We start from the raw sequence: 22,253 nt of genomic DNA on the forward strand, positions 1-22,253 counted from the left end.
AACGTTGAAATATATACACGCATACATACAAATACATGCATACACACACACATATATATATATATATGTATATATATATATATATATATATATATATATATATATATATTGCATTTAACATACAATTTTAAAGACCAAATATATATCATGACATGCTAAGGGAGTCACATGTAATACCTCCCTCCCACTGCCATGCGATCCGTAACGAACGCCACTATTGGCTTGTAGTAGCAGATCGTGAAAAAACTTGAACCTTTCAAACAAATTCTACGATCAATACGATTGCCAAAACTGATATGACATACGATCTGATACGATTTTCACGGTTATTCCACGATTAACATCCACGTTATATTATCATGTGAACGCGAATTGTGACAGTGGGAACAAGGTTTTATCCATATCCTATAGTATGGCGCAACTACATGCCATGTTATACTTTATGTAGTCGTAATCGTACTGGATGCCGTTTCTGGTGGCTGACTTTACGACCGGGACTAGTACATATCCATACAATTGCTGACAGCGTGATTCCACCCTGCGTTCCCACGGATACATAGGCCTAAGCGGCCTACCTGTATTTCAAAGAATCAGAAAAAATATCATCAGTTATGATAATAGTTAATATTGTTTTATATATACTAGTATTATATATGTCATTGAATAATATTGTTAATATCATATCATGATATGTCATATCATATGTGGTTTATTACAGTTTACACCAGACGTACATCCTTGACACCTGATTGGATGAATGTGAACCACGCTAACACAGCTCGCATACGAGGTCTACTACACACTGGAACAGTAGCCAGCACCCCACATCATACACCGCGCACAAATGAAAATAAAATTGATAAACTCTAACTTACAAATCCAAGCTTAAGTAATCTCATTTACTAACCAATAGAGCACGAAAAAGGAATTAAAACCATGTTTCAATTATAATGGGAGTAATAATTTTGAGAGACAGTTATTAAGTTAAATTGTGGTACAGGTAATAGTTCTTATTATTTTTTCAGAATGTCTTACTTATTTACAAATACATTAAATAAATAAGTATTACTAACTATCTAATATGATCATATTCTACACATCAATACACATATACACATTCTCTTCATTCTGTTTCAACATGTGAAAATCAAAATAAACCACTGTGTAAAGCAAAGTCTGGCGTTTTATGATAGCTTCCTGGAATGAATAGTTTAACATATTATCATAAACATGATAGATAATAGACTTATATTTCTACAAAATACATGTTATGTAAACCTATGCTGATATCTTCTTTCAGTGAACGTAAGGCATTTCGTAGTTAGTTTGATTTTCTTTGGATTTGTTATGATCCTAACCTCTACCGGAACTCAATATTAATTTTTTTTTCTTTTTGTGCTTTCAATCTCTTCATCAAAGTGTTTAGATCCTAAATTCGTGAAAACATTGACAATCTACTTTATATATGCACTAATGAACTCTCTCCGAATCACATGATATAGCCAATTGTAGGATCGTCGGCTCTTGACGACAAAAGGCAATGGGTACTTGGGGAACAAGAAGCCTTGCACATAAGAAGGCTTAGATGTTGGAGGATAATTAAAAAGATCGCCAAGTATTTATATGAATGACATAAGCATGATAAGTCGTGCCGGATAATTAGGGTTTGAGGCTACATTCTAACTAATCAAGCTTTGTTGGCATATGCACTGCTTGGAACGCTCTGTACGTGCTAATGGGATGTTATTTACAGATATCAGAATCTATGGCAGTATGAGACGTGGTTCCAAATGATATACATAATACAATATTTTATTGAGAATTCATGTCGTTAGTGCTCTAAAATGAAAAGGTGTTTATTTTTCAAGTTTGAACATTTTTCGCTTGGTCGCTACACACTCCCTCCCAAAGTGAAAATTAAATTCAATTTCGAATTTATGCTCTATTTAAGTGCGAGGATAGGTACTCAATATCCAAATTCAGAATTACTTTATTAAAAAACCGACTAAATACGTATCTTTTAAATCGACATAACAAGTAACCTGTTGCAATGACAAGTTATCCATAAATCCTGTTATTTCATTTGTCAACATGTTATATTATCAAATTTTAATCAGCTATTGATGCTGTACACTTATAATTCAAAATTTGTTTCTATTTAGATTTATCATATTTATTCGTTTTGTTTACCTTCAATCTAATTTGTAAAGCATTTAGAAACTATATTGTATTAAACGCTATATAAAAGCTTCATATTTTCATTTAAATTCATTATTCCCCTGCATATGGAGATTTCCGTATTAAAAAGCACCCTTTCTTATATTAAGGGTCAGCAATAGGGCTGAGTAAAAACCAAGTGTTTCCCAATGCAATTCTTCTCTCACCCCCCCCCCCCCCCCCCCTCTTAACAGCGTAATTCAAAATACCATTGCCGTAAAATGGAAGTTTAAAAACAAAATGTGTCTTTTCAATGCCAAATATATGTTGCATCCTTAAAGTACGCTAGAACGCACCATGTATCCCAAACAGGTGTTAATTACACATAAAGGGTGCACATTATTTTTGGTGCAGATTTTTTTATAATAATAATGATAGACATAATAATGATATGTATTTGTATCGCGCTATCTATCTAGAAACAAGCTATTCCGAGGCGCATATTTAAAATTATTATTATTATTATTCCGGCTTTAGCTCGAGCTGCCTTTCAGCGCTCGTGCATTCAATGAATTATTCGTTCACCTCACCTGGGTCGAGTGCAGCACAGTGTGGATAAAGTATCTTGCTGAAGGAAAACACGCCATGTCTAGAATTCAAACCCATGACCCTCTGTTTGAAAGGCTAGAGTCAGACCACTGGACCACGACGCGCCCACTCATTATTTTCATAATGTGTGAATATTAATCTGGCATATGTCAATGAGGTGTTATCATTTTCTTTCTAATATCTCATTGCGAATTACCGATATCTCGATATTACGAGAATACATAGGTCACTGGTATCTTTGTTAGATATGAAAGTTTTCATTGTCAAATTATGTCTTTACAAATTGAAAACAATCCTCCCGATAAAAAAGGATTCATCTAATACTACCTGATAATTCTTAATTATTATATTTTATCCTTTACTCGGGTAACCACTTCAGTTCCGGAAACTGTTCTCCCAGCAGACCCTGCTTAACATGACAAATGCTATTATCCCGGTTTTGGCATGGCTAACTTGAACGGGTATTTGAGCAATATTTTCCACCCAGGTACCCATTTACTCCACCTGGGTTGAGTGCAGCACAATATGGGTAATTCCCGTGCTGAAGGAAAACACGCAATGGCTAGGAATCGAACCTACGTCCCTCACACAGAAAGACGATATTTCTGGCCTATACATTTTAAACACATATGGAGATTATAATATTTGGCACTCTTTTGAGTACTTTATTTTTGTCATTATTATTATTAGTTGCTAGTTGCTATTATTATTATTGCTAAAGTGTTTTAGTCAACGAAGTTTGATTTATATCTAAACTTCAGCAAATTCATTATTGCTGTTTATTGACATCAAACAACTACTGTTTATAGTTGAAATTTGAAACAGCTTTGTGTAAAATATCAAACAGCATTTTTACTGCTTGGAAAATAGTGTAAAAGTAAGAAATATCGTTGTCGTAGAAGTAGCATAACTAGCAGAAGTAGAAGAAGTAGGACTGGTGGTGTTGGTGGTGGTGGTAGTAGTAGTAGTAGTAGTTGTAGTTGTTGAAGTAGTAGTAGTAGTAGTATTAACGAAATATTGTCATTATCATTATTATGTTGTCATTTATTTATTCATGTATCGATCTATATACTTACAAGGAGTGTAACCATGGCAAGGCGCTGTATTGTCGACACAAGTTCGGCTCATAATCGTCGTATTCTCTTTCAAAATGCGGATATAATCCGACTGGTTGCGACCTACTATAGGTTTAGTCCAAGTGATAACGTCCTCACAGGCTGCGTGTACTTGTGCATCCTTTTTTTTTTTGGGGGGGGGGTGAGAAGAGATAAAATAGGAAAGCATTATCATATTTACATTTTTAAATACAAATTGTGCATGCATCCTTGAGAAAGAAACCGAGGACTCCGCATCAGGGGAGATCAGACAATTGCGTTTTGATGGTGGTTCATAATGAAACGTTAACGGAGTTGGATAATAATGATAAATAATGATGTGTAATATTCATATAGCATTTAATACAATGCTTCTTTAGCGCTGCATACTATTATCCCGCATACATTCGTAATTCCGAAGGTTTGTTAGTCCGAAAACAAAGTGGGGTTCGTAATTTCTAAGGTTCGTTAATCCGAAAACGAAATGAGGTTCGTTAGTCCGAAAACGTAATGATTAACGAACCTTATTTCGTTTTCGGACTAACGAACCTTCGGAACAACGAACCTTATTCCGTTTTCGGATTATCAGACCTTCGGAATAACGAACCTTCCGAATATCGCCACATATGCTCGGATTAACGAACCCTTTTACGTTTTCGGATTAACGAACATCGAGGTATAGGCAATTTACGTGTTTCGGAATTACGAACCTTCGGAATTACGAAGTGTAACCCTATTATCCCGGCTTTTGCGCGGCTTCCCTACTCACATTCTCAAACTACGGCCCGTGAAGCTTCTCAATCCGGCCTGCGAGACTCTGCTGAGGTTTTTTTTTTTCATTTTTAAGTCACAATATGAAACATAGCTCAACATGATTACATTGTGTATCCATGTTAGACCTAACCGTAATAAAAGTAATGACAGTCAAATAAATTTGACTTTTAAGCAAAGGTTAGTGGAATATTTTCTGTCTGTTCGATCTACTTTCTTATTAGATGACCAGCGCTGTTCTCTCCAAGTATGGATTTATACATGCAGTTGCGAAAGTGCATTTTCCACAATGAACGTTTTAAAGAACTAACTCATACCGAAGCACCTCGTCTTTTGACCATACATACAGTGAACATTTGCACCAGTACCTTCGTCTGGCAATTACACCATTTGTGCTAAGGTTCAAGCAACTTGTGCTGACAGACAGTGTCACTTTTCCCATATTGAAAGTAACTAGGAGACTGACACCCTTATAAGAGTCTACAACAGACATGCTCTATTATTCAATCAACTTAGACTACAAAAGATATTGATACTTTAAGACAATATCTGTCTTTCCAATACCAGGTATGTATAGGAACAATCTAGATTCCTTTTTGCAAAGTACTACAATTTTGTTATCATTAATATTGACTCTCTTTGTATTTTGAAATCTTTTCTAATTTTGCCTGCGTTCCATATACAACTTTGTTGGATTAAATGCTCCCAAAATAAGGGCAAGATTGCACAAGAGAGCATCTAGGACCCCGACCGCAAGGGTCTTTGCACTTCGCGCACATTTTTCCACAGGGTGAAGTATCCACTTCACCCTGGCCCTTTCAGGTTTACTTGAAGTCTAATCTGGCCCTTCAAAGAAAAAGTTTGAGAACACTATAGTATAGTGTTTGTCCAATTGTCTTTCAGGCGTGGGGTTCACAACGTTGAGAAATTTCGTTTGAATTGCTGCTTGCTTGATTCGGCAATATGCGCCTTGTTGTGACCAACTGAAAACGAATATGCCAATTCGGACTTCATCCGAATTCACGAGCAAACCGCCGGACCATGAACATCCATTTATACCCCGATGTATACCCGCGCGCCGCGGTGATGTGAGGTCGCCCGTTGATTTAAAGTTGATGTAAAGGGAAATAATCTCCAAATATAATCAGTTGATAAAGAGAAATTGATGGTTGCGCCGTTTTAATCCTTAAGGCCTGACGAAATTTCACGACTGGCGTACGATTTGGGAAGAAACGGGAGGCTGATCAATTTTCTTTATGATAATAACATTGCATACAATACAATTGCATAAAAATAATACTGTTAAAAATGCATTGTAGAGCATGATGTATCACTAAATCATATTATCATTTAAATATAAAGAAAACTTGTTTTTTAAGGAATTGGAAACAGTTATAAAAAAAAAATCCTGAGAGCTGACTTGAAGGCATCTAGCCTCATCGCAAAGTGAAATAATAAAACGACACAAATCATTCATTGAATCCTTCAATACTTTTCTTTTTGCAAGATAAGACAAAAAAATATAAACAGAAAACAGTAAAGGTCTTAGTTTTGACACTGATTATTATTATATCGAGAATTATCTAATTAATTTTCTCGATGTTTGAAAAAATCATGGTTACATGAGTATAAACGTTGAATATGACATCTTCAGGATAACCCATCAGTATTGCAGTAGGCTAAACGATTTCGATTATTGCAAACATTATAATATAATAAAATAAAAAAAACGTTGAAGTGACTTTTCTTCATTGCCCCATATGGCCATGAAGTGATTTTCAGGTCTTCCAAGATACCTGATTTGTAAGTCATGGTCTCGTTTTGCTCATGGATGTGCTATTCATTTCTTCTTCTTTTTTTCTTGTTGAAAAGGCAACACTACTCCCCTATACTCTCAATGAAAAGGGAATTTATAAAGAGTAAGCATGGAGCTAACACAGAGTAGTAGCTCTATGGAGTGGGGAATATGTATATGTATTATCAGTTACAGTCACTGAGATTGTCATGCCTCAGACAGAAGAATAATAGCCAAGGAAAGGTCTATCCATTCCACCTTTTTTCATGGAATAGTAAAGATATGAAATTGACTTTATGTGATGGTCTACAAAACTTGTCTTTCATGTCTATATGTGAATTGTGATAAAACGAGTATTTCCTTTTTAGGCAATGAAATATTCAGTTTATATTGACTGAAGGATGTATATATGAAAAATGGACCCATTACCATTATGTGATGGGTCCATGATTTCATGAATGAATGTGTAGTAAAGGAAGGGTCTTTATATCCTTTTGGAGGAACCACATTGCTGATAAAAATCTATGGTATCGTGCCTTATGAGTCAAAACGTTTTGTTTTAGAGTTGAAAACAATATTATAAATTCCTCAATAAAACTGAGTTGATGACAAAGCCTCTTGTATCACCAGTGAAATAACCAAAATAATACAAATGCACCCAAAATGTTATATGTATCACTGTCTTTATAACAGATTAAATCATGAAAAAGGGAGATAAACACCCATGCTGTTACCCTGAGTAATCACCATTGATACTATTATTATTCGTTTTCGTTTTATTTTGACATATTGTGGATAACTTGTTTTAAGTTTGTCTTCTGCGTCCGTCTCGATTTTTGTATATAGTTGTATATATAGTTTGTTTATAATTAGCATTGAAACTAAGTTTAGGGGCTTGCCTTCTTTACAAGCTTTTGCTTTTCTTGGCAAGTCCCTCCGTTCATTTCTTGTTTCTTTTCATTGATAAAATTACTGCAACAAATTGTAGTTTTGTTTAATTTATATTCAACATTTGTTACGAAATGTCATTGATTTGTCTGTAATATCTATTATATTGAATATGTATTGTTACTTTGATTGTATTTTGAAAAAAAAATTGTTGAACGGAAATAAATCTAAATCTAAATCTACTACTATTTTGTGAGGATTGATTTATGAATCTTCTCTATGTATGAAACTGTCATGGTTTTGCTGGTTTTAAAACATATTAATCTTCATGTTAGTGAAGCCATGTAACCAGATAGACTATAATGACTGTGATTATAGCAAATGTCATTAATATGAGGGGAATAAAGGATGTGTTTTTAGGTCTTCTAAGATTGAAGATATTGTTTCTTTGAAACAAGCATATATTTTCTTATTTTTGATGGAATAAAGCAAGCCAAATAAGGAAGAAAAAAACAGGACTAATGTAAGTTATTATTATTTATGCAGTAAACCATGTTCTTATTACTTGCTATCTCAGTTGACAAATCATGCCGTTAAAAGGTATCAACATGATCAATGAAATGAGGAAAATACATGTTAATACATTCAATAAATGGTCATTTTGTTCCTTAATCATTTTTATTGGAGTTGCTTAGCTGACCCGGAACTGATTGTACATATGTCTGCTTTACGATATGTTTGAGATGGATAATAGATAAAGTGTATAGAAACATTTTTTTTAAAAAAAGCTCATCTGTACCGTAGGCAAAATAGTCTTGAGAACACTTGATTTATTTTATAAACACTCGTGTAGCCTCCATACTTTTGTTGTATTCGAATCAATATTATTCCTAAAAGGGAGGTAGTGTGCAGAAAATACCAAAAAGGCCGAAAGTTATCATTTTTGTGTGTGTTTTAAAACAATCACATAAATTTACAAAATATGAGAGAATATGATCCCCAAAAGTTGCGCGGAGGGGTCAATACAATGCATTGGAGCAAAAATCGATATTGCTATAAGTACATTCTAAAACAAACTCAAAGAAGCAAATAGTAATATTCAAAGAAGGAGAGAACGAGAGATGAAATATCAGTTTGATTTTCAAATAGACAAAAGAAGCCGAGGGAAAAACAATAATCATATTGTGGGTATATTGCCTACATCATATACGTTCTATCATGACGTATGGAGATACAATGACGCATGGGAATACTCGAAAGCTATTATATAAATTTATAATTTCCAGATTATAAAAAGACAACCACATCAGTCCTCACATGCGTATGTTTTAGAAGTGAAGAGGCTTTGATAGCCGAATATTCACTGTCAACTTGTTCCAATTGACGGAGGATATTTACACAAAGGATTTCTGGTAGGATGCCATTTGACGTTCTTAAGAGCACTCTAGCTATCCCGTCACTATCGCCAAAAAAAGCAGGGCAGAAGTTCAATAGGATCTAGTCCAACCACCCAAAAAGGTGATTTGAATCAGTACAAGAATAACACAATTACACAGAAAATTCATCAAAATCGGACTTTAATATAAAAGGTAATAAATTTAAAAGATTAATTTGCTTATTTTTTCACAAACAGATATATGCACGACTCAGTGATGCAGATCAGAGTCGATGACGTCACTCACTGGAGGTAAGTTAAAAAGCTTATTTGGGTTTTTCCCCTTTGGGGCGGACTCCATGATAATTATCGCATTGTTACGTAATAGTAGTTTATTTTAAAGATATGGCTAAACAATTTCCACTTTGGGGGAAACGGTGACGTCATTTAGCAGGGACTATCCCCTTTTCATAATAATCCCGGTGCCTTGCTAGAAGGCAGAAGGCCCCATTTTTCAAAGTCGTTGCTATGACTTGGCCAGGGAACGCGCCATGACACCCGTTGACACCACTCTAACGATGAACTTGAAATCCAATCTATCAATCAATCATCACTTAGCCATCGTGACTGGCAACGTGTTGAGGTGTGATAGGCATATTAATAAGCCTACTGAATAAAACCTGGACACAATGTTTTGTAAATCTTACCGACATCATTATGGAATATTAGCAAACTCTACGCCGACACTTTCTAGAACGTTGAAAATATATTGTCAATGACCCTTCATGACAAACCATTCTTTATCGAAAATTGATGAAGCAGCTTCGTTCTGGACAAGCGAGATATTTTTCGTCAGCTTCGAATCTTCGGCACATGTGCTCTCCCGGTTCACCAATTTTCGACAAAGACCTCATAGCTGTCCAATGCTATAAGCCAGTTCGTAGTTCCTTTCTGCGCATGATCAAAAGATTCTACGCATAATCAGAAGAAGGTCATTTGTACTAGTGACATGGTGCTTTAAAATCTAATGAGATAAGCACCAACTTTGATGTCTTGATTATTCACATATTCTTTTGAATTGTCGTTTTCATTTACATCCACACAAAACAACAATGCTTCCACGAACGACTGGTATTTCACAGTTTGTCAAGTGCATTGTGCAACATGCTAAGATATGCATTCAAAGTAGGAATGCAACAAATACCTTCATTAAGTGTTCATTGGTGTGCTTTTCTAGTCACCTGGTCTATTCAATTTCTTCATCCTGCTATGTAAGGCAAGCTTACGTAATATCTTGCTTTGAAATCTGCCTATCATGATGAAAGAAATGAAGAAAGGTCATTTGACCAAAATTGCCCATGAAGTAACTACGAACTGGTCTATTTGGCAGGCATTTTGAATAGAATTACTGCGTTGTAGAATCCGCCCCCGCTGCAATTGCGAAAACTTGCAATGAAGTTGTGGCGATAACTTGTCATCTGCATGTTAAAGTTACAACTATATACGATTGAAGCAAGTGTGTGGTGTGTTCGTGAAGCGGTTTTGACTCTCGCCTTGTAATCAAGGGTGTGACGAACCCCACCATGGTCCACCTACAGTCCTTTGGCAAGACTTCAATCTACACTTTGCCATTCTCCAAATCTTCAAATCTCTCATTTTGCATAGCAACATGATCACCGCGTTGTTATGCATCCTACATCAACTCACTTCAACTCTTCAACTCTCTCATCATCGCGTTGTGCAAGAAAAGTTTGTGAAATGAGCAAAATTTTACATTATTTTTAATACCATCCGATTTTTATAAAGGCGTCAGCATTTATAATATGCTGTTTGAATTACCTGTTTCTAATCAAATCACCGTCTTATTGGGTTGAACTTCCCCTTTAACGAAAGAGCATAGTGAAATATTGAATTCTATTTCTCAAAGGGGTATAAACAAAAAGAAAAGATTCATTAAAACACATGAAATAATTTCTATAGTCTAAACCTATTTTGTTTGAGAAAAAACAGTGCCATACCAAGTAGACTATTATTTTTAGGCCTAAAGAGAATATTTCGAAAGTGTTTTCTTCTAAAAAGGTGAGCGAATGGTACAAATCAATCACTGGCGGATCCAGGGGGGGGGGGGGGCAAAGCCGGACCGTGTCCCCCACTGTTACACCCACAAATGTAATAATCGCCCACAAATGTAATAACGCCCACAAATGTAATAACACTTTACCCACAAATGTAATAACGCCCACAAATGTAATAACACTTTACCCACAAATGTAATAATTTTTGATCGCCCACAAATGTAATAACACTTTACCCACAAATGTAATAACACTTTACCCACAAATGTAATAATGACTTTACCCACAAATATAGTAATGCGTTCAAAGAGCACAAAAGTTCAAAGTCTTTTTCCAGACCCAGTTTTTCAAAATTATAATATACGTCCAAAGTATTTTTACCAGACCCGGTTGTTTCAAAATTATAATATACGTCCAAAGTCTTTTTTCCAGACCCGGTTAATTAAAAAATTATAATGCAAGTCCAAAGTCTTTTATTCAGACCCGGTCGTTTCAAAAGTTATAATATACGTCGGTGAGGGGTAAAGACAACACTCTAAGCCCAAGCATTTTAAGTGGGTTTAATTTTGAAGATTGCTCTCAGCTGTCATTTTTTTTCAATATTTCTTTATCTTTTAAATAACCGGGTCCAGACGAAAGACTAAGCATAATCCTCGTGTTATTCCACAAGAATAAGAATATGAGTCTTTTGTTTTTAGGATTGTTTAATCATTTTTAAATCACCGGGTCTGGAATAAAGACAACGCTCTAAACATGTGCTTTTCTACATGCATGGTCTTAATTTGGAGGATTGTTGGTTCTTAGATTCGTTGTTGGGGGTTGAGTTTTATTGATTTTTTATTCCTGAAATAATTGTGTCTGGAGGAAAGTCGATCTTCGACAATCGGTCTTCATGTTGTTCCACGGTAATAAGATTATTGGGTATTCGTTTTAGAATATTTATAAAAATTATTTTATTTTTCAAATAGTAACCAAGTCTGGATGTCTGCTTTACCCACGCGTTAGTAGGGGTAGTAGTATTATCTTAAAAAAGACATATTTTTACTGGGTGAAACTTTGGAAATTTGGTCTTAGATTTGAAGTTTTTCAGTTACTTTTTTTAATAGCCGGGTCTGGAGGAAAGAGTACGTTTTAAAACTCGTGTTATTCCACGAGAATAAGCATATGAGGTCTTATGTTAGAAGATTTTTTTTCGTAACTGTTTTAGGTCTGGAATAAAGACAACACTCTAAACCTCTTTTAAAACAGGTTCTTAGGTTGAAGGTTTAGCGTTTTTTTTTAAGAAAAAAAATGGTCGGGCTGAAAGACTACGCTATATCCATCATTAATAAGATTATGGGGTCTTTATACTGTTTTAAACTGTTATTCATAATGTTTAAATAACAGATAACCGGTTCTGGAGAAAAGACTACGCTTGATTCTCAATTTACTTTTAGTGCATATATTCACAATATACACCGTATAAGTTGAAACAACAACAAAGACATTAATTCCACCAGTTTTAATTAACTGGGTCTGGAGAAAAGACTAAGCTTGATTTCCATTTTTTCCACAGGAATATCATTATCGTATCTTAGTTTGGACTTATATTATAAATTTTGAAATAACTGGGTCTGGAAAAAGACTTTGGATTTATATTATAATTTTTGAAACAGCCGGGTCTGGAAAAAAGACTTTGGACTTATATCACAATGTTTGAAACAACCGGGTCTGGAAAAAAAAGACTTTGGACTTTTATTATATTTTTTTAAACAACCGGGTCTGGAAAAAAGACTTTGGATTGATATTATAATTTTTGAAACAACCGGGTCTGGAAAAAAGACTTTGGACTTGTACTTTGATGTTTTATTAACCCGGTCTGAAAAAAAGACTTTGCACTTTTGTGCTATTATGAACGCATTACTATAGGATTTTAGTTTAGAACGGATTCGCCAAAGATCCCTTCAAATTTATTACATTTGTGGGTAAAGTCATTATTACATTTGTGGGCGATCAAAAATTATTACATTTGTGGGTAAAGTGTTATTACATTTGTGGGCGTTATTACATTTGTGGGTAAAGTGTTATTACATTTGTGGGTGTTATTACATTTGTGGGCGTTATTACATTTGTGGGTGCAACACCCCCCCCCCCCCCCACCCCGCAATTGGACATGAGAGAAACAATTAAGATGAGTGTAAAAAATCCCATTTGAAAGAAAAAAACTTTTTGCGCTTGTCTAGTTTTTTTTGTGGACGAAATGTCCTTATTTTTTTGTTGAAAACCTTTTTTCCTTTTTTTTTTGTTTGTCGAATTTTTCGTCGGGAAAATGTGCCCCCCCACCTTGGAAAATCTTCGATCCGCCCCTGATTTCAATTAGTTTAATATTTACTCTGGTCAGCCTTTTTTTATGGGGGGGGGGCACTTTTCCATTCTCTCAGCACCTTTATTATCATTTTATTAACAAACCTCACGTTTTAGCTCCTTAGGCTGCTTATCATTTCAAATCTCACGACTCATCCGCCCACTGACTCATAACACTTCTATTGCTTGACCCTCAGAATCCTAGAGATACAGAGATTTGTATCCAAAGCAAAGCAAATCCCGAGTTTTGGCCATTAGGTATGACTCCTATTTGCTCTTTTAAAATCTAATGAAAGACCAATAAGGTAATAACTCATTAAAATCCCACGCACACCATTTAGGTCTAAGGATGCTAGGCGGTTGTCATCTGCTAAATCAACAGAGCAAGAATTGAAAGCCTTGGCCAGATACACTTTTATGTCCAGATATATGAGAAAGTCGGTTTCTGGCAAAAGTGTAACAAAAGCCCACGATAAGCCCACGTTCGTAATAAGGATAAGAATGAAAAATGAGCCTTAACTTATCTTGATGATGATGGAGGTGGTGATGATATCATCACGGTCATCATCATCACCTTCATCATGATAAATATGGCATTACGACTAGATACACACATAATCGAGTTTTCTTTTTGTAGTCGGTGTGGCTTATAGATCATTATTATATGGAGCGTTTAGACCCAGGTGGTTAATCTTCGGAGTTTGTAACAGAGAGTCGTGGGTTCGAATCCAAGCCATGGCATATTTTCCTTCGGGAAGAAAATGATCTACAATGTGCTGCCCTCAACGAAGGTGAGATATTGCGAGGGAATTTACTCCTTGAAACGGCGAGCGCGTACCAGTAGCTCGAAAATAGCCAGGGTAATAACGCTTTTTTATTGTAGAGCGGTTTAAGACTTCTGGGCCCCGTTGCATAAAGATTTGCAATCAAACGCATCTCAAAAAATCATACGCATCTCAAAAAATCATGCGCAACTTCATTTTTCAACCAATCAACATCGCGCATTTTGGACTTGCGAATGATTTTTTGACTTGCGTTTAAACGCAACTCTTTCTGCAAGTATAGTTATTATTATTCATCTTTAGAGTAGCCTAAAGGCCCTAGGTTTCCATGCATACAAAGTCTAGCAAACACGTCGTCGAACCGTCGTATCCACATACCATTTCAGAGAAAATCGACTTCAAGGTTTACTATATTTTTCACACTTAGTTCTCCGGCCTTACAAAATATTCATTGCTAGTAAAACACATGGTTGGAAAAAATTAAGATAATTTCTTGACAATGGTATCCCGTTATTTTTTACACAAAACCAAAGATTATAAAAATATTGCAGAAGAGCTCCGTGCTTGTAATTTCGTTTTGAGCGGTTTAGATTTCCCTGTACAAAAACGCCATAGGAAATACAACAACCCTGACCGCAATTTCAATGCGCGCGGTCGGTCAAAACGTCGTATCGCTCTGCTACAGTACACGTTTCTAATGGGATTCGCGCTACTTATTAAAAAAATGTATGGCATCGCCGTGAAAGTCCCCTCATATCTCAGAAACTAAAATAAATTGCTGCATAGAAATTAATTTATGAATAGAATAGGACTTGTACATTCATTTTCTTCAAAAACCTCAAAATCGATTTTTCGGATGAACGCCAAAGACATGCTGAACATCGTTAGCATCTTTGATGGGCAACCTATGCAAGGTTTTGTGGTATCGGGATTTCTTTCGATTTTCGTGATTTTCACTGTATTTTTTGCGTAATCCATCCATTCTTATTTGCGGAGCGGCTGAAAACTTGTCTTTTCCGTGAAAATCTGTGGATTCCGTGTTCTCCCTGAATTCCGTCAGTTCTTTTCCCCATTGTCCTTATCGCGAGAACCTAGGACTCTACTTCAGAAATGATATCCCAGGGGTATTTCACAAATATTTGAGTATTACGACTCAAGAGTTGTACTTAGATTTTAGTTGCGTTCGGTACGCAACGCACCGGGGGGGGGGGGGGGGGGACTTCCATTGACGAGTGGATACCATGCGCGACCATGGGGTCTCGTAAAGCACCCGAAACAAGTATTTTTTTTCCATATTCTAAAAATGCACCCCATAACTATAGTATTGGCGCGTAATATCCTACCTTAACACGTATTGGAAACAAAACGATACCCTCGGCAAGTATTCCCTTAATTGAACTCCTAAAAAAGTATACAGCGATACAGACGTCGGTCGTCGGTTTTATCTTTACCTACATCATTGGGTTTAGTACGGCCCCACCTCGCGCAAATCGGACTCTTAACACGTAGTATTAACTGTTGTGGCTAAAAGTTCATCCTTATTTTAGTCTTTTTTGTACCCTCGCAAATTTGACCCTAAATACGTAGCTTTCCTAGCAAAATAGATACCCTTTTTCATTATTTTAGTGTTTTTGACACCCTTGTTACGTTTTTTTTTTTGGTCGCGCATTTGGTATCCACTCGTCAATGTAAGCATGGTAAGTGCATCCCCCTCCCACGCATCACCGAATTGATCGCAAAACGCGCGCCCGACGTGCACTGCCGCCTATTCATCAATTTGTGTATTAATAGCATGACCCTGTTGGCGTCTAAGCATGAATCTTAAGTCACACAGGGATCACCTAATTTCGTTCGAAAATTATGTTTTCATGATAGGAGCAATACTTACATAGGTCCTCTTGAATTGCTCAGCCCCGTGGTTCACAACTTCACTGGCGGATGCACCCTGGTCTAATAGTTTCTCTCGTTGTAGGTAATAGGGTTGCCGGAAGTCATACGTATTCGGGTTCATGTCACCCTGTCAATAATAATAATCATAATATGCAACATTTATATAGCGCTTAATATAAATGTTTCTAAGCGCTGCATACTATTACCTCTGCTTTAACACGGCTACCCTGATCGGGCGCATCGAGCATTCAAGGAATTCCTTCCTACCGGGTACCCATTTACTACACCAATAATGTACCATTAATGACAAAAAAGATGTATTCATGTATTTGTATCAAACAAACGTAGCATCAGATTTGAAAATAAGAGCGATTGTGAAAAATACCACAAAAAGTAGAATCGTGTCATCTCCAGTAAGAGAATATTAAGACTTGTTTTGGTTTTGAATGGTCAACTTCACTATCTTGAGAGTATACTTTTTCTATACTCTGTAAAAACTCGAGGTATGAAAAGAAACCGAAAGGGCTGTTCTGATTGCTATACTTAGACCGATAATTTGTATTTTTTGCATATGTTGTAATGTGCTCTTCCTGAAAACTCTAATTAATTGAAACTGGATTCGCTTTGGAACTAAATTGACCCCCCTTCTGTTCCAGAAAAAAAGGTTTAATTAATCATGATCGTCATTTTTACTACTATTTCACAATGGTTTGAGGGTAATTGTGCTACGACTCGTCAACTTTTACTCCTTTTATCTAAAAAAAGTAAAGTTCTACGGGAGTGAAAATTATCCCTTTTTGTAATGAGAGATGGGACCATCCAATAGTGGAACAGTAAATCGCATTCTTTTAAGCAAAGAACCTTATCTTGGAATAGGGATATAACAAAAAGAATCATGACTGGTGACTGGCTATGGGCTGCCTCATGGCTGGTCACAATTTTAGATATTAATGATAATAATAATAATTAAGATTTATATAGCGCTTAATACAAAAGTTTCTAAGCGCATTGGAAAGAGAAAAAAGAAGTAGCAAAATACAGTGAGAGAGAACAGGAAATGGAATTATCAAGAGGACTGCTTAATGAGGTAAGATTTGAGGAGTGTTTTGAAAGATTCGACAGTGGATGCATTACGGATGGAGATGGGGAGATTGTTCCAGAGTTTAGGGGCAACCTCTTGTAGGCAATTTCTCGACTTACTGAATTAACTGATGATGTTTGTATGTCTCCATCATATGAATATTAGAAGTAATAGTCTTGTGATGAATAAGTGGCGTTTATCAGAGCATATAGCCCGTATTCAGATTCGAGCTTAAGGACATGTCCACCCCAATCATTAGCATGATTAGTTGATTTGAATAAAAAGAGAAAAATCCAACAAGCATCACACTGAAAATTTCATCAAAATCGCACGTAGAATGAGAAAGTAATGACATTGTAAATGTTCGCTTAATATCCTGATCGGCATGCAAATGAGAAGACTGATGACGTCATCCACTCACTAATTCTTTTGTATTTCATTATACGAAATATTCTAATTTTCTCATCAAGTGAAACAAATATTAATTCCTCCCTTAACACGTTGTATTAGCATTGTATTAATTCTATGTGGTTCAGTCAAGTTGATCCTTAAAATATTGTATAATTCAAACAATAAAAACAAATGAAATAGTGAGTGATGGACATCATCGATTGTCTCATCTACATGTCCCTGAGATGTGCATAATTCATAAGTGTTTAGTGAAAAATAAACGAAACTTTAAAATGTCATAACTTTCTTATTTTACATCCGATTTTGATGAAACTTTTAACGTTTTGCTAGTTGGACTTTTCTCTATTTATTGAAATCATCTTTTTGGGATGGACTTGACCTTTAACTTCGACCATGATCTAACCCTGTTCTAGAATTATTCATATCCGATCATTTCAAAATTGTGTAACGTCATAATTATGATTCTTATGCTCATCGGAAATTATATTTTATCAGGCTTTAATGTCGACTGCATCTAATTTAGTTTTCATGGTTATCATAATTATCCAGATAGTTTTATACGATCCGAGCAACGAACAGGCTGATAAATCTAACCTGTCAAGACACGCTTAATGATTTGTGATGGCTATCCATAGTTAAACCACAAACTTTAGACCAGAGTTTGATTTAAACCCGAGTTCGGAATACGGACATACATGTATGTCCTCATATTTATTATATAATGAGAATAGATGGGACGAAATATTCATTTTTTTAGATATCCATATACACCAAGTATACGGTAAATTATTTCGAACAGAAAATGTATACCACAAAAGGACATATTTCTCTAAGGATAATTTGTAGTAAATGATGCCAAGCCTTGTAGTGTCTTTACTTTTAGTTTTTCATTCCAATATTTAGACGTGTGTATGTATGCGAGTGTGGGTCTATGTATGGGCATTTTTTGTGCAAATTTGTGTATATTGGGGCTGATTTTGAGCTGTGTGTTTTGTATGGATGTTATTTTAGGGGTGTGGCAGCGTTAGCGTGGGGAATGCAGAGAAAGTGGGGAAAGGTGTTTGATTTTGTAATTGTTCTGATAATTACAATAAATAAATGTCTTAATGGAAAAAAGCAGAAAAAGATGTAGATTTGAATTGATTTTTTTTTGCGTTTGATGTAAGCTATGTCAAGTTCCGTTTTATTGTTCTCAGTGTATGGAAAAATCCTTGTATAATTTGATATTCATGTATTTATAGATTGAATGCTGTATTGTATTTTTTTGAAGAGGTAGAAATAAAGTATGTTTTGAATAAATTAGATACAGGGAGAAAAATAGATGAAAGGTTGATTTAGGAGCATATATGTGAAAATGCGTGCGTATGACTCTGTTTGTGTGGGACTGTGAGGCTGTGTGCGCGTGTGTGGGAGCGTGTGGGTGAAAGTGTGTGTATATGTGAATACATGGATATAATCTGAATATAATTTCAATATGTTCTGTCAGGCAATGATATTTTTTGTCATATTCAGTTTGGAAAGCCAACTCCAACAGGGACACATGTATATCATTATGATACAATGTCCGATAATGAATGAAAAATTTATGTGCGGTCAATCTTACCTGACTTGATAACGCATATTTCCAGTATTTCTTTCGATGATTCCTTGCTGAAATATCAAAATAAAATTAATAAACAACGATGAAAAATGTCACTTTATTTTGTTGGTCAGGTAGTAAGTAAGTAAGTAAGGAATTTTAAGAATTATTTGCAATAAAACTATATCTCGCAATCAAAAGTACTTTATGAAATACATCTCCCTTTGTAAACTGCATCATGTGTATATTTATTGCAGAGGAATAAAATAGAATAATCCCCTGATAGCAAGCAAAGAGAACAATTTGTATTTTGTGAAGAGATGAATAGAACTGGCAATAATTCTATTTTCCTTCAGAGCTTTTATGTTTTGATAATCATATCAATACTTTAAAACCCTGTCTTTTCTGAAAGAAATTCTGCACGTCTGTTAGGCTTATCAAAAGGAGACATCCAGGTTTGTTTAATAGGATCTCAATCAAAACTGTTTTTTCGTAGTTACAACACCTGGAGTAGACTTTGCAAGAGTGCCCTAATCAAATATTATTCAGATGAAATAGATAATAGCATTTCAGAAACTGAGCGATTATTCTTCGCCACATTGACACGACATGAAAAGGGGGTTCAATTGCGCCCATCCAAACGCCACACTAAAGGCTTTGAGTGGATGTGTGTGTATGTGTGTGTATCCATTCTTTCAGCCTATACTCTGCTTTACACCTTGTACAAAGGCGGGGAGACCGAGGACAATTGTAACACAATTTTCCGAATTTGACTTATCAACTTTATTAAATCTTAATACTTGCTTAAACCTTAAATAAAATGATTATTCACATCTACGAATAAGTTTGGGTTAAGTCAAACAACTTAATCTAGAAGCCATTATCATTTCAAAACGTCAAAAGAGTTCAAGCGTTACTGTTGCCCCACATTGCGGTGCAATTGTTACAAGCTTCGTAATACACGCAATTGTAAGGGGTTTTTTTTAATTCCTTATGCACCTGACAGATCAAACATTTAAACAACATCAACCCCTTATACGTGTATAATGAATCATGACAATTCTTGACTCTTTTACACTTTATTTACCAATTTCTACATGGGGAACGTTTTACGGGGTTTTTCAGTTTGTTGTAGCTTCAATTTCTATTTGTGTTTCGTATGTACTTTAAATAATTATGTAGCTATCCAGCATCTCTTCAAATACGACTGAGGCAACAAAAAACATATGCACATTGACTTTAATCAATTCTTTAAAAAAAAAGGGGATAAAGTTTCTTAAAGGGGTGGCATGCAGCTTTGTCTAAAATCAATCAACAAAATCATATACGCCACTTTCTCTGACAAAACCGACATCTCTTATATTACCTGTTAAGAAACGTATGCTATCCCGAATTACTGTTTTATTCGGAGATTCTTTTGTAAGAAATACATGTTCCCTTTTACAGTTCACTCCCTTTGCAACATTTAGGATGGAAAAGACCGAAATATATAGATACATATATTTATTTGGTTCAGGATAGCATCCAGAAGGGAGCCGCTTTTGTGGCATTTTAAGTAGGATGTGAATTTCTTGATTGGTAGATCTAAAACTCCCCTATTACTTATCACGTAACACCTATTATGTAGTATATTGTTCTTTGATTTTTTTTCTCATATTGCGCAGGTTTTTCTTTTCAAGTATCTGGGGGTTTTTCATGATTAACAAAGTATTGTTAATTCACTTGAAATTTTCTGTTTTAGAAATTGATATTTCCCTTTGCTCTAAAAAAAAATAGTTTATTGCAGTTGCCGGGAAACGATTTTGGACATGCCGCACTGGTTTGGAAAATGAATTACAAGTAAGAAAGGGAATTGTTCCAAAATAAAAGTGCTTTGAGTTAAATTTCACCATGTCAGCAAACCAACCTAATTTTCAGGGGGTGATGCCTGGTCGCTGGTGTATGTTTATCCTTAAAATAAAAGAAGTTCCTGCAGCAGAGTCTCGAGAACACCTGTAATCTTACCAGATTGTGTAATCTTACAGGACTCCCCTTTTCCCCTTTTTAAACAGACTTGTTCTGTTAAATTGCAGAAAAATTCCTGTTTTATAAATTGACAGAATGATTCTGTTATTGCTATCTGCAAAATCTTCTTTTTTCTGTAAAATCACGTTTTTTAAGTGTAGAAAACTCAGCATTCCGCTTCCTAAGGCGGAAAATCGCGCTTTAGATCATTAATATCAATGTTTAAACTATATACTTTCTTGCAAGGCGGGACAGTTCTGATTTTTTTGCGCGACGTGACATCTCGAAATGTCTTTTGTTTGTTATATAAAGGCAATAAGAATTTGAATAAAAAGTAGGCAGGATCAAACTTTGAAAGAAATGTCATCAATTATCTTCACTCGTTCATTCGCAGATCAAAATATATCATTTAAGCTTGCTGATAATTGGTTGAAAATTGTTGTAAGGGTTCAAAATTTCTAGGCCATCGTTAAAATAGAAGAGTAAGAACGCTAGAGTGACATTACAACTAAATATGCAATAGTTACATACCTTTTGACTCATTTATGAAGAAAAGAATAACGATCTGTAGGGCCAGCCACAAATTCATGCTGTCGACAATGACAATCCTCAACTAAATTCGATGAATCACTCGTAAGATTTGAAATATTCCCTTTACATTAGTAGATCAACGAAACCAATTGCAATTCTTACATCCTTACCTACTAAATTTTCAAATTCAATTGACAGAATCCCAGTCAAAAAGGGTTCTAAAATCCATCCTTTTCATGTTTTCTTTTTTTCGAATGAAACTACGTATTATTGGGGGATAATTGCTTCTCAAGGCTTACTCATTTGTAGGAGGAAGTTTTGTTTTAAGGTTGTTTTAAGAGTCAAGATTTTATTGATAACAGGGGGACGTTAATGGATAAGAATCGCTAATTCTTTTATATTCACTCTAATTATTTTGGCTGGAGGGGTCTTTTTCTTCAGATGCATTGCCGTTACCCCGAATTATTTATTCATCGCCCCCGCCACCTGTCGTTTATGATCTCTTAAAAGGAATTTCAAAGCAGATATAATAAGCAATGATTTCATTTCAATAAGAATTAAATCGGTTTCCGAAACTACACCGCTTTTTTGTATTCTACAATCATTGCAGAATATGTCATTTGCAGAACAGCAAACGCATTTAAATCGTCGGAAGGGTAACGAAAAAAATCGGATTATTGTTTTTTTACAGGAAGTTATTCATTCATCACTTAGACTAAAAGTTGAAATAGCGGTTAGGTCTTTGGAAAATGGCAAAAAAGATCTTGATATGATAACATATCGGTATTTTTGCAAAAAAAAGAAAAAACTATTTTTAATTTATTGATTTTACTGAAATGAGTACTTCTACCTTTCCAAGTAAAGGCAT

General features: G+C 35.3%; 1 protein-coding gene across 1 annotated transcript; it reads right to left on the minus strand.

Annotated features, from left to right (window-relative positions):
* Positions 1–357: 357 nt before the first annotated feature.
* LOC121406353 lies at positions 358–21,558 on the minus strand. The gene is made up of 5 exons (XM_041597386.1): positions 21,386–21,558; positions 18,875–18,921; positions 15,778–15,906; positions 3,843–4,002; positions 358–575 (listed from the first exon to the last, which is right to left on the minus strand). Exons 1-5 carry the CDS (start codon positions 21,441–21,443, stop codon positions 406–408), a joined length of 564 nt encoding a protein of 187 aa, XP_041453320.1. The 5' UTR covers positions 21,444–21,558; the 3' UTR covers positions 358–405.
* Between the last annotated feature and the right edge of the window lie 695 nt (positions 21,559–22,253).

The sequence above is a fragment of the Lytechinus variegatus genome, chromosome 19, assembly GCF_018143015.1.
Source record: "Lytechinus variegatus isolate NC3 chromosome 19, Lvar_3.0, whole genome shotgun sequence".
Taxonomy (NCBI): Eukaryota; Metazoa; Echinodermata; class Echinoidea; order Temnopleuroida; family Toxopneustidae; genus Lytechinus; species Lytechinus variegatus.